The 13,749-nt window shown below is 46.8% G+C and overlaps 1 protein-coding gene across 11 annotated transcripts in view; it reads left to right on the top strand.

The window, feature by feature from the left end:
• nfasca (neurofascin homolog (chicken) a) overlaps window positions 1-13,749 on the top strand; it is a 173,977-nt gene that overhangs the window by 142,371 nt on the left and 17,857 nt on the right. For 6 of the 11 annotated variants that reach the window (XM_085405424.1, XM_085405427.1, XM_085405428.1 and 3 more), the window contains 4 exons: window positions 190-216; window positions 6,125-6,352; window positions 8,482-8,604; window positions 13,587-13,733. The exons of 3 other annotated variants lie outside the window; for them this stretch is intronic. In XM_085405424.1, the coding sequence (XP_085261550.1) occupies window positions 190-216; window positions 6,125-6,352; window positions 8,482-8,604; window positions 13,587-13,733 (525 nt within the window). The remainder of the gene's footprint in view (window positions 1-189; window positions 217-6,124; window positions 6,353-8,481; window positions 8,605-13,586; window positions 13,734-13,749) is intronic. 2 more of the 11 variants (XM_085405430.1, XM_085405431.1) reach the window with 2 other exon arrangements.

Here is a 13,749-nt window from a genome sequence, read left to right as displayed (position 1 = left end):
CTGCACCCCCTCACGTGTGTGTTGCATCCAGTGGCAGTGAGATCATATTAATTGAGCAACATGTTACCTCAACCACATGTAGAAACAAACCCGTGGACACTTTGAAGTGCACCTCTGAAGCAACCTTCTTGCTGCCATGTCTGTCTGTCTTACAACTCTCATGTTTTCATTCTCTGTTTTTATTGGCAGAAAACTTTACTGACACGACAGATCTAGGTAAAGGGGATCAAGAAGTGCAGCATGTCTGTCACCTTCTCCCCAACCCCAGCCTATCCATCCACACACTAACAGCAGTGCAGTCCACCTCCATTGCCTGATAAGAATCAGTTCTGCTGCAGGGTGAGGTGCAAAGCAGTGTTAATGAAAATTAGACTTAAACATCATCCTAGAAATGGATGCGATTGGAAACTAAGCTTTTTGATGATCTAAAACGTAGGTTTAAGACGTCACAAAGTGATTTCCTGACTGAACTGCTGTTCGTGCTGCTCGCCTGCCTCTCCTGCATCTCAGCATTGTTTTCTGAGAGTAAAGCTGCTGTCGGGGATTGAATACGCTCGCTTCCCACTTATTGTGTCTGGGATTCACACATTCAGCTGCTGGACTTTTCCCTCATGTCCTGCTAGATCAGTACATACTCTCTTGTAGTCTTCCTTTGGGCAGTGTATATATCTGCTGACCTTTAAATCCAATCCCTGATGGCATGCCTCCACTATACAATCTCACTGCATCACTGCATCGCTGCATTTTTCTGTGTGCTGTGGAACACAAGTTCACCTTGTGCTGGAGATAATGACTTCTCTGTCACTGGATACAGTGTCATGATGACACTGCTGTTTTTGGTGTGGGAAATAAGGGATGATGCACATACGTGCATCCGAAGATGGAGGTGTGTGACAGGTGTGTGTTGGGCAGGACAGACGAACACCATCAGCAGTTGGCATTGCTGCCTTGACTATTCCTCAGAAGTCATGTTGCTCTGTCATCTTCATCCATTGCTGTTCTTCTCTGGATGAATAGCATGTTCAGGAGATCACAGGTAATGTTGTTAGAAGCTTTTGGCTGAGCCGGCCCACCTCACTGAGCTCTCCTGCACATTCTGATATTGCACTAACGGCTGTTTGAGGGCATGCCTGGATTTGATCCCGGTGATAAAAGCATGCTTGCTGGGGGGGGGGGTTGGTGCTTGGGTAGGAGCATCAGTAGTGGGGCCCTTCACTGGCTGGATACAATCTCAAGTTGAAGGTACAGTAGATTTCTTTCAAGTGAAATTAACCTGAGGTGTGTGTGATCTCCACAAGGAGTCTCCAAAGTGTCAAAAGCTGAAGAAGAAATCAGTGAAACTGCTGGACTGCTTATATGAAAACGTTCTATACCTTCTGCTAATACCTACTTTAAGAAGTATAAACATCTTGTACGTATTATGTCTAATCATGTTTCTGTGATCTACAATGGACCTCTTGGGGAGAGTTCACACACATGCCTTATTGTTCGATGGTAAATGCAGTGACTGTGCAACCGTATACTGCCTTCCTGATGTCATGACAGAACAAATAACAATTATACTTGAGTTAATCAAACCACTCGTTATAATTCTATCACCAGTGCTGATAGTTTCTCTTTGAGGTGTCTGCAAGAAAAGTTTTTCCCAAAGCAATCCAAGCTGTTTCCCAACTTTCCCTCAAATGGGTGAAAAATGTATCTTTGATCAGGTCTAATGAACCATGTATGGGTAGATTTAGAGTTAGTAGTGACTAAAACGCAGACATATTTTAGCTCTGTACTGACTGAGCTCTTTCCATTTCCCAGTCAGTGCCCAGTCTGTGGGTTACGGCCACCACGGCGTGTCAGTCTAATACCAGTGTTAGATTATGAAAGTGTAATCCTCACGTCAGGAAGAGACTGGGAATCAGTCTTTATGTGTAAGAAGTTATCAGTAAAACAGTTTTACATTTGAGCCTCATTCTGTTAAAAACAAAATGACATAAAATTACCTTCAAGTTTATAAATGTACCAAAAAATATACAATAAATATCTCCATCTCCATCTTCATCCGCTTTATCCGGGGCCGGGTCACGGGGGCAGCAGCCTAAGTAAAGAGGCCCAGACCTCCCTCTCCCCAGCCACCTCCTCCAGCTTATCCGGGGAACACCAAGGCGTTCCCAGGCCAGCCGAGAGATATAATCTCTCCAGCGTGTCCTGGGTCTGCCCCGGGGCCTCCTCCCGGTGGGACATGCCTGGAACACCTCACCCAGGAGGCGCCCAGGGGGCATCCTTGTCAGATGCCCGAACCACCTCAGCTGGCTCCTTTCGATGTGGAGGAGCAGCGGCTCTACTCTGAGCCCCTCCCGGATGGCCGAACTTCTCACCCTATCTCTAAGGGAGAGGCCAGCCACCCTTCGGAGGAAGCTCATTTCTGCCGCTTGTATCCGCGATCTCGTTCTTTCGGTCACTAACCACAGCTCGTGGCCATAGGTGAGGGTAGGGACGTAGATCGACCGGTAAATTGAGAGCTTCACTTTTACACTCAGCTCCCTCTTCACCACGACGGACCGGTGCAGCGTCTGCATTACTGCAGCTGCAGCCCCAATCCGTCTGTCGATCTCCGGCTCCCTTCTCCCATCACTCGCGAACAAGACCCCGAGATACTTGAACTCCTCCACTTGGGGCAGGAACTCATCCCCGACCCGGAGTGGGCACTCCATCCTTTTCCGGCTGAGAACCATGGCCTCAGATTTGGAGGTGCTGATCCTCATTCCCGCTGCTTCACACTCGGCTGCGAACTGTTCCAGTGCGAGCTGGAGGCCCTCACCCGATGAAGCCAACAGAACCACATCATCTGCAAAAATCAGAGATGAGATTCTGAGGCCACCAAAGCAAAAGCCCTCCGCCACTTGGCTGCGCCTAGAAATCCTGTCCATAAAAATTATGAACAGAACCGGTGACAAAGGGCAGCCCTGGCGGAGCCCATCACCCACCGGGAACGAGTCCGACTTATTGCCGGCAATGCGAACCAAGCTCTTGCAACGGTTGTATAGGGATCGAATGGCCCGTAACAATGGGCCAGACACCCCATACTCCCGCAACACCTCCCACAGGACAACCCGAGGGACACGGTCGAATGCCTTCTCCAAGTCCACAAAACACATGTAGACTGGTTGGGCAAACTCCCATGCACCCTCAAGTATCCTGGAGAGGATAAAGAGCTGGTCCAGTGTTCCGCGACCAGGACGAAAACCGCATTGTTCCTTCTGTATCCAAGGTTCGACTAGCGGACGAACTCTCCTTTCCAGCACCCTGGCATAGACTTTCCCAGGGAGGCTGAGGAGTGTGATCCCCCTGTAGTTGGAACACACCCTCCGGTCCCCCTTCTTAAAGATGGGACCACCACCCCGGTCTGCCGGTCCACAGATAATACCCCTGATCTCCACGCAACATTGCAGAGGCGTGTCAACCAGGACAGCCCTACAACGTCCAGAGCCTTCAGGAACTCGGGGCGGACCTCATCAACACCAGGGGCTCTGCCACCAAGGAGTTGTTTAACTGCCTCAGTGACCTCCCCCCCGGAAATTGGCGGGTCATTCCCCTCATCCCCAGACTCTGCTTCCTCCTCGGAAGACGTGTCAGTGGGATTAAGGAGGTCCTCGAAGTATTCCTTCCACCGCCTGACAATTTTCTCAGTCGACATCCGCAGCGCTCCGCCAGCACTATACACAGTGCAGGTAGAGCACCGCTTTCCCCTCCTGAGACGCCTGACGGTTTGCCAGAATCTCTTCGAGACAGTCCGAAAGTCTTTTTCCATGGCCTCTCCGAACTCCTCCCACACACGAGTTTTTGCTTCAGCCATTGCCCGAGCCGCATTCCGCTTGGCCTGTCGATACCTGTCGGCTGCCTCCGGAGTCCCACAGGCTAACCAAGCCCGATAGGACTCTTTCTTCAGCCTGGTGGCTCCCTTCACCTCTGGTGTCCACCATTTGTTTCGGGGATTACCACCACGGCAGGCACCAATTACCTTGCAGCCGCAGCTCAATGCAGCAGCTTTGGCAATGGAGACGCTGAACATGGTCCATTCGGACTCAATGTCCCCAGTCTCCCTCGGAATGCTGTTGAAGCTCTGCCGGAGGTGTGCGTTGAAGATCTCGCGGACTGGGGCCTCTGCTAGACGTTCCCAGCACACCCTCACTACGCGTTTAGGTGCACCAGGTCTGTCCAGCGTCCTCTCCCACCACCTGATCCAACTCACCACCAGGTGGTGATCAGTTGACAGCTCAGCCCCTCTCTTTACCCGAGTGTCCAGAACATATGGTCGCAGGTCTGCTGATACGATTACAAAATCGTTCATCGATCTTCGGCCTAGAGTGTCCTGGTGCCACGTGCACTTATGGACACTCTTATGTTTATTAGTTTCAGATGTAGCCATTCTTGTATTTTGCTTGTTTACATTATTGTATTTTGCACAACTCTGTTGCTTGTGAAGCTCGCACACAAGAATTTCACTCACATGTACTGTACCAATGTACCTGCACATGTGATGTGACAATAAAAGTGATTTGATTTGATTTGATGTTCGAACAGGGTGTTCGTTATGGCCAAACTGTGGTTAGCACAGAAGTCCAATAACAAAGCACCGCTCAGGTTCAGATCAGGGAGGCCGTTCCTCCCAATCACGCCCCTGCAGGTCTCACTGTCTTTACCCACATGAGCATTGAAGTCTCCCAGCAGGACAACAGAGTCTCCAGGTGGAGAACCTTCCAGCACCCCCCCCCCCCCCCCCCCCCCCCCCCCAGGGACTCTAAGAAGGCTGGGTACTCTGAACTGCCACTCAGCGCATAAGCGCAGATGACAGTCAGGACCCGTTCCCCGACCCTAAGGCGCAGGGAACAAACCCTCTCGTCCACCTGGAAAAACCCCAACGTACTGGCAGCAAGCCGAGGGGATATTAGAATACCCACCCCAGCCCGCCGCCTCTCACCAGGGGCAACTCCAGACTGAGACAGAGTCCAGCCCCTCTCCAGGAGACTGGTTCCAGAGCCCAAGCCATGCGTAGAGGTGAGCCCGACTATATCTAGCCGGTACCTCTCAACCTCACGCACTTACTCAGGCTCCTTCCCCACCAGAGAGGTGACATTCCATCTCCCTATTGCCAGTCTTGGCAGCCGGGGGTCAGTCCGCCAGGGCCTCCGCTCCTGGCCGCCACCCGGCACACAATGCACACGACCCCTATGGCGCCTCCTGCGGGTGGTGGGCCTGCGGGAGGATGGACCCATGTCTCCTCTTTGGGCTGTGCCCGGCCGGGCCCCATGGACTAAGGCCTGGCCACCAGACGCTTGCCCTCGGGCACCCTCCCCGGGCCTGGCTCCAGGGCAGGGCCCCGGTAACCCTATCCCGGGCGGGGTAAACTGTTCCCTCGATATTCTTTTCATAAGGGTCTTCTGAATCGCTCTTTGTCTGGTCCCTCACCCAGGACCAATTTGCCATGGGAGACCCTACCAGGGGGCAAAAGCCCCCAGACAACATAGCCCCTGGGATCCCTGGGACACACAAACCCCTCCACCACGATAAGGTAGCGATTCAAGGAGGAGTACAATAAATATACATTCTAATAAATACCAATTCATTAGAATAGCGATTTATATTACAAATAAATATCAACAGGTTCAAGATGATTACAGTGAAAAAATACAAATGATATTAGCATTATTTATCTAATTTATTATTAATTTATCTGAGTCGATGAGACACGAGGATCATAGGGAGGAACAAGACCTAAGAACTAGAAATCAGGAAATCATTAGAAACCCTGAATCAAAGAGCATAAACACTGGGTCCCACGTAGCCTAACACTTTGGACGAAACACATTACGAGACAACATCTGTCCTCCTGATGACAGAAGAATAACGTGCATGGATCCTTGGAATGAGATGCTCTCAAATGAGGACTGTGATCTTGCAGGGAATTCCTCGAGTGTTTCTGCTCAGGGATTCTTTGACTTCTCATGCATATACATGCGTGTGCGTATGCATGCGTGTGCGAGTAAGCATGTGTGTGTGCGTCATTGTTCATCGTTGTGTTTGACGTTCCTGCTACCTTGTCTTTAACCCTCTGCTCTCTCCTCCTCTTTTGTAGTCGAGCTTACCGACTCCTTTGTGGCTTCTGGTTTCACTCCTACTCCTACTCCTTTTGGTTATCCTTCTCCTACTACCATTGCTCCTACAACCATTAGTACCTCAGCTACTCCCACTCCTACAACTACGACTTCAACCACTGCTATTGCCACCACTTCTACTACTGAGGCAACCACTACCATCCTTCCAATGCTGTTCACCACCAAGCGTATTGACCAGAATGTGTTGGGTACTTGCTGTTGTCCCATTCTAGTTTTACTGTCTGTCTACCATTTGAATTGAACTGTCTTCTCCTACCTGAACAGTAAGCTACATCAGTGTTTCCTTCGATACGCTGTGCTGTACCTGCTGCACAAAAAGTGGGGAGTTGCTACAAAATACTGGGTTGTAGCCAGCAAATATCTTCCTGGTCAAGGAGCGAGAACCTAAACGTTTATTTCACAGAACATGATGGCTTTGAGTTTCAGTAGTTTGATTAGTACTTGGACACTGGCAGTGTTAGGACTGAAGTACCGTATTTTCACGACCATAAGACGCACTGTACTAAAAGGCGCAGTCTCAGTTATGTGTGCCATTACTGTATTTAACACACACATAAGGCGCACTGGATCATAGGGCGCATACAAGTACCGTATGCGTATTTAAAAATAAAGCAGGAGCAAAACGAAGTTTGGTACTCACATTTTTATCATCAATCAAACCCATGGAAGTCCTCATCCTCTGTGTCTGAATTGAACAGCTGCGCTAAATCTCCATCAAACATGCCAGGTTCACTTTCTTCACTGTCAGAGTCACTTTCCGTGCCGTGCGGCTCCTCGGAAATGATGCCAGCTTTTGCGAAAGCTCGAACAACAGTGCCAGCAGACATGTTAGCCCAAGCATCTACAATCCATTGGCAAATTGTGGCGTAACTCGCCCGGCGCTGCCTTCCACTCTTGGTGAAACTATGGTCTCCATCGGTCATCCATCGCTCCCAGGCCGCTCGCAGCCTTACTTTGAACGGGCGGTTCACACCGATGTCCAGCGGCTGGAGTTCCTTTGTCAGGCCTCCCGGAATGACAGCAAGCTCACAGTTCCTTTGTTTCACTAGTTTTTTCACATCGGCTGTGAGATGGGCACGCATAGAGTCACAGATTAAGAGCGATGGTGACGCGTGGAAAAAACCACCTGGTCTCCTTACATACACCTCCCTCAGCCACTCTTTCATCATTTCCTCATCCATCCAGCCCTTTTCATTTGCCTTAATGATGATTCCTGCTGGAAACTTCTCTTTAGGCAAAGTCTTTCGCTTAAAAATCACCATAGGCGGCAGTTTCTGTCCATTAGCATGGCAGCCAAGCACAACAGTAAAAGAAGACTTTTCATACCCCGTTGTGCGTATCGCTACCGTGCTGGTCCCCTTCTTCTCCACAGTGTGACTCACCGGGATGTCAAAAGTGAGCGGGACCTCGTCCATGTTTGTGATGTGGCTGGGCTGGATGTTTTTGTCGCCGGTGTGCTGCAGTAGGAGCGGAAGATGGCCAGCTTTTCCTTATAATCCGCTGGAAGTTGCTGCGCTACCGTAGTCCTGGTCCGGCTGGAAAAATGGCACCGTTTCATAAAAAGTGAAAGTGAAACTGCTTTTAGCCGAATGGTGACCGTCGAAACGCTTCTCCCGCTCGTTCTTTGCTCGATGATCCACCGCTCGAGTCTTTCCTCCAACTCGGGCCACCTCGCCTTATGTCCGCGGAAACTCAGCTGCGTCTTCTTGACCTGTCGGAGCTCGTTTTCTAGCTTCCTCCATTTGCGAACCATCGATTCGTTAATCTTAAATTCTCTCGCCACTGCTCGATTTCCATGTTCCTCCGCGTAGCTGATGGCCTTCAGTTTAAACTGTGCTTCATAAGCGTGTCTCTTTGCCATTTTCAGGGTTGCGCCCACACTTCACCCTTTAGCGTTCTCATGGTGTTCTCTACTACGTCCTCCTTACATCACACAGGGCGCACTGCGCTATAGGGCGCGCCGTACTTTTTGAAGAAAATCTAAGACTTTTAAGTGTGCCTTATGGTCGTGAAAATACGGTAATCGCTAACTCAGAAGTAAACATTACAATTCATTCATTCATGAACTTAAAAAAACTATGCAGATATATTTGGGTGGGGGGGGGGGGGGTGAATATAGTTTAATGCTCTTAGTTTGATTTTGAGCAAAGCATGGAGTCTGTTTTGTTGTAGGAAGACTTGTGCAAGGCTAGCAGTCTGCACGGGTCCAAACAGAGCCCTGTGTGTGGTTGTTGTAACTGTGCCCTCTCTGCCTCTTGCTTCCAACTTTGAACCCTTTGTCCCCTACCCCACCCCCCACCTACCCTACCTTGTGTAGTGGCTTCTGGGCGAGAGATCTGGAATTTGACGGTGGAGCCTAACAGTAACTACGCTAAAGTCAGCTGGACGCACAACTTCCCGGCCAGCAGCAGCGATTTTGTACTAGAGTTCACTCTGGACAGTAAGAAATCAGACCAAGCTCAAACTGCGCTACTGAGATATAAACTGTGAACTAAATGTTCTGACTACAGAGTAGATCTACAAGGATAGTGAAGTAAAACCGGAGCTTCAAGGTGCAGAGTGTAGGTGGAGCTGAACAGGTAAAACCAAATGTTATCACACCATTTGTACATTACGGGAATACAGGACACTACAGCCTGGTGGCAAGGAGGAGCCCGGATCCAGGTTTGAAGTTCTCATAAGCATCTTCAAACCGAACATTAGAATGAAATAAATAGATGTAGTCAACATAAACGTCTGTTTGATACTGTGTGTGCAAGCTTGAGGTCAGATGGTTCAAATTGGCTTCCTTTTTGCTTTTTATAAGTGCATTCTTTTGCTAACAATTCACACGTAATCAGCTTGAAAAGACCTAACAATATATCATTTAGCTGCAGTAACACAATCTATAGTTAGATTTTAATGTGACTGGATGAGAGGAAAACATCTGGATGTGCAGTAGCAGTCTTGAAAATGTTTTCCAGATCAGCATAATATTGATTTTAGTCACAACAGAAATGGTACATCTCAATGTAATTATATTCAGATGAAAGATGACATTTTGTTCCATATACTTCGCAGTTACACGTTAACTGAGAGCCGTTTTTAGGCAGCATCTGCAAAATTATTTTCCCTCTCACTCTTTGGTTCTGCCTGTTTGAGTGCACCATGTGCATGGATCTATGAGTTCTGTTGCCTTTCTTTGCGTTGCTTTTGTTGGCCCGGCGCTGGGATGGGCTGCTTTCTTTGAACGGCTGTTTAACTGTGTCTTTGTTGCTCACCAAGGCTGCCATACTCACCTGCTTGGTATGAAGTGCTGTGTACTCTGGCTTTTAATCATCCCACCTTTTCACAGAGCAAAATTGGGTAGCTCTGATCAGACATCTCAGTTACTGCTGTTTGCCTCAGCCCAGTCTATAAAGTCTGGAGCAGAGAAAGGATGGAGATGTGTTTGTGTACTAGATTTTAATTATTAATGTCTGCGTGTGAGGAAAGGAAGTGATGTGATTGGTCTGATGCTATCCACTTCTCTCACCCATCCCTGCACTGTCAGGCTGTCAGGATGTGAGATCTAGACTTTTCTTTCATACAGACTCTTGATCCGTGGTAGGTCATGTTTGAGGACACAGTGTATGTAACCCTGATAAGATAAACCACAGCAGGCCTAACGGGAGATCTGTCCAGCCAGGGTGTGTTTGTTTTTAGGTTGACTGAGACAAAGGAGACGCTTCTTCTCTCATTTTTGAGACAACAGGGATGTTTACTTACTATGTTTCAAAAAACATAGTAAGTGATATAAATAAATCTTAACCTCTTCCAACCTATTGTAGAGTAAGATGAACTCGTGTAAAGTAGTAAAGCTGTTTATAATGTGTGTTTATTGATTTTATTAAGACTCTTTCAAAAGAGTCCACATTTTTTTTCGTTTATTAAGTTTTTTTTGTTTGTTTCCAATTGAGAATTAGCTAGCTACTGGAGCTAACCAGCGCTAACTACAACCCAACAGTAAACAGGAAGTACCAGGGCTGGACTGGGACAAAAAATGGGCCCGGGCATTTTGACTAGAGACCGGCCCCCCAGGTATTATAGGAAAAGCCATGAAGCCTTTGAATGAAAACAAACGCTGCTGTGACAGTGATGCACAGTCTTGTTGGTATATGTATGATTTCTATACGTTTGACATCAGATTAAAACTTTGGTCGTAAGATTCAGATAATTATTTCATAAAAGTGAGACAGTTTAAATGAGAATAAGAAAGAAAAGTATTTCTTTGTGCCCCCCTCTCCCTGTTAATGCCCTACCTGCCCCCCTTTGCTAGACCCGCCTCTGCACAGTTACCAGCTGTCAGCTGCTTAGAAAAGGATCCTGGTGTTATTTGTCTCTCAGAAACAGTTCATAACTTCAACTCATTCATATCAACCCTCTGCTGGTTTCCTCTTTCTGGCGCAAAGTGGGTGATAAACAAACAAGAGCGAAAAGCCAATCAGCTGATCACTGATCAGTTTCATGACTGAAGTAGCAACAGGAGAGAGAGGGGGGAGAATGAGAGGAGAAGAAGGCAGCTGTGCAGCAAAGACAGAATAACTCCAGCTTTGTGTCTTTTTCCATTGTAGCTGAAGTCCGGGACAAACTGTTCCTTTTCACCTCAATATGAAAGGTGTAATATTTTCTCTGACTGTAAAAAGTCAGCATAACGAAAATAAACTGCACCTAAACTTGGTTTATATCTGACCCAGATAGACTTCAGCTCATAACTTCTTACTTGAAGTTCAGTTCACCTGACTCTCCGCTCGGCGGCCGCCTCGGGTCTCTCCTGTTCTGCTGTTGTACTCTACTTTATACGGTTACAAAAACAACAAAGAAAGAAAGAAAACAAGAAAACAAATCCCAACAGGGTTTTAAATGCATTGAAGAAATTGTATTGATACTATCTCTACTCAATACAGAATGCATGTAGGTCAGGTCATAGACTTTACGACATTACGACAGGAGTGCATTATTGATGCTGGTGGGTTAGGGCTACCGAGAAGGCCCCGCTACATGTCGCTACAGGTCACGAACACGTCCCAACACACTGCCTGAACAGGTTACTAACCCTGGACAACCTGTCCCCAGAGTTAAGGGACGTATCTGGCAGAGCTAGCCACAAAAACTGCCACAAACTGCCTTTTTATGTTTGATTGTTATACTTAAAAAAAGAATGTGGAGAATATATTGTTTAGGAAAAGGATTGGGTTACTTTGATTTTTTTACAGCTGCTTGAAAACAATAAACTAGCATTTAAATACACAGTTTTCAAATAGGGCTGACTGTCATGAGGATAATTATTTAGCCACATACACAAAAGAAAGACGTGGCAGATGGATATCATTTTACAAATGACAAAAAGCCTTTCTCATAACACTTCACTGACTTTTGTCAAACAGCATGTTCTTTGTGTGTCTGTGCTTTCTTTGGCTGGTTTGAGGACTGCTGTAGCATGGCTTGGTAATCACCCATGTTGGATGACTTTCACTTTGTGTGGCTAACAGCATGGTGCATGATGTCACTTCATGCTGCCTCTTCAGAGTGTGTCTCATTGGCATGACAGACGTGTTTCTGCTGAAAACGTGCAGGCTGTCATCACTGCTTTCTGCCTGGACCTTAGAGATAGGAGGGGGTCTGGTGTCTAACTGAGACGAGCAATGTTTTGCCACCTGACATAGATTTAACTCAAAGTGCTTACATTTTAAAATCCTGTTTAGTAGCATCTTCTCTCAGCATGGAGCTTTATGTCACTGGGTTGGTTGTTTGGTTGCCGTCAATAGACTTGCTGTTAGCTGACTAGTAACAGAACCAATAACCTGGGGAAAAACAGGGACAATAAAAGCAGTTTAAGGGGGTCGCTTTTGTTCTGCACCTAGCTGCAACAATGGGTTTTAAATCAAGCCTATACTGTCCACTTTCACTTTATCACTTAAGCAGTCAGCGGTTCTTTGTTGTTTGGCTAGCTGCACTGACTTGGGAAAATCTGCCTGCATTGTTCGGGCTACAAAGTACTTTTTAAATGAAGACTGTTTGGATGAGAGACCAACTAGCTTGAGCCCAATACTGCAGCCTTTCCTCGACAGGCCGGGTGCAACGAGCCGCACAATTAGCTTGAAAATAAAGTGTTCGCAAATTATGATATAATATATGCGCTATTTTATATAATAAAATATGCTCTTTTTTTCCCAAGCACATCAAACAGTTCACTGTGTTTCTTATTAAAACACGATCCAAAATCCTGACCTTCATGCGCATGGTCGAAGGAGAAAAAGCCTCCGTGTTAAAGTCTCCTTCGCCTAAATGTAGGTGAAGGAGTAATCCAGTCTCCAGGGGTGTGGAACCTCCACAAAGTCTCGGGGAAATATGCCGACGCGAGAACTGCTACATAATGTAACTGGACATACAACAGCTTGTGGACAAAGTTTCCAGTTTAGATGTTATTCTTTTTTGTTGAGGCACCTTAAGAAGTTAATAGAGACAATACAGTTCATCATTTCTTTAAGTAGTCAGTATACCGATCCACACTCGCTTCCAGTGATCGCTGCCCGAAAGTGATTTCCAGAATTTTTCAAAAGAATGATTTCTGGAAATTAAACTTTTATGAAAGAATATCAAGTAGTTTACAGCCAAAAAGAACATTCCCATTGTAAAGTAGCTGCTGCAAAGTGACTTTTATCCAGGTAAAAAGTGTTGTTGACATTAAAAATGTCTTATTTGAAGAGAGATGGAGGGTATCAGACATTGAAACAAATGTAATATCGCAGTTGTATAAACTTACCTGATAATCTTGATAATGCTTTCCTGTGAAAGAACGATGCAGACAAACCCCGCAGAATTTCAAAGGTCTGCTTATGTCCCACGGAGTTACTGGTTTTGTTGCTAGTTTGTGAACATAAACTAATGCAGAGTAGATCTATTGATGGTAACCAGCACCAACGTTGTGTACTGACAGAAGACGGTGCTGAACATGTTTTAAAACATGCTTTTCAGCCGATTGTATTCCAGTGGTTTTGCTTGACAGACAGTGGTCCTTGTGCCTCACTATTCCACTACTAGCAATGATCAGGATTCTGCAGGGAACTTGACCTTGAAGAAAAAAGTAGTCAGAGGGCCATAAAACAGTAAGATTAATCAGAACATATTGTCTGAAGTGAGAATTTCATAAAGTGTTGTGGCCAGGCATACATACTGTTTAATCCATATGTTTTACTAATTTAAAGAGATGAGTGAATCTTTATGGCCACTGTGGTCGCAGCATTGCTATCAGCCTCAGTTCAGCACCGCCACCCTGCTATCAGACAACAGCAGTCTCCCTGTAAAGCACTGTGATGCTGCAGACTGTTGTATGCCCGGTTTTAAAGTGGAGCGAAGGCCACACCCCTGGAGTGTGATTGGCCTCTTAATTGTGTTTCCAAGGTAACAAGACGAAGAAAGATGTAAAGAGTCAACAGCCCCCCATTAATGTGGTGGATCTCATCCCAGGCGTCGTGTATCACCTGAGAGTTTACTCCCATCTATTCAACAGTGTCAGCAGCAAATCTGTCACCTTTAAGACCAAAGCAGGTGAGACCACACCTGG

The sequence above is a fragment of the Rhamphochromis longiceps genome, linkage group LG5, assembly GCF_057381845.1.
Source record: "Rhamphochromis longiceps isolate RC_006_pf linkage group LG5, R_longiceps_female_GT1.1, whole genome shotgun sequence".
NCBI lineage: Eukaryota > Metazoa > Chordata > Actinopteri > Cichliformes > Cichlidae > Rhamphochromis > Rhamphochromis longiceps.
The sequence above is the reverse complement of the archived record's forward strand: the minus strand, read 5'-3'. Positions and strand labels throughout refer to the sequence as shown.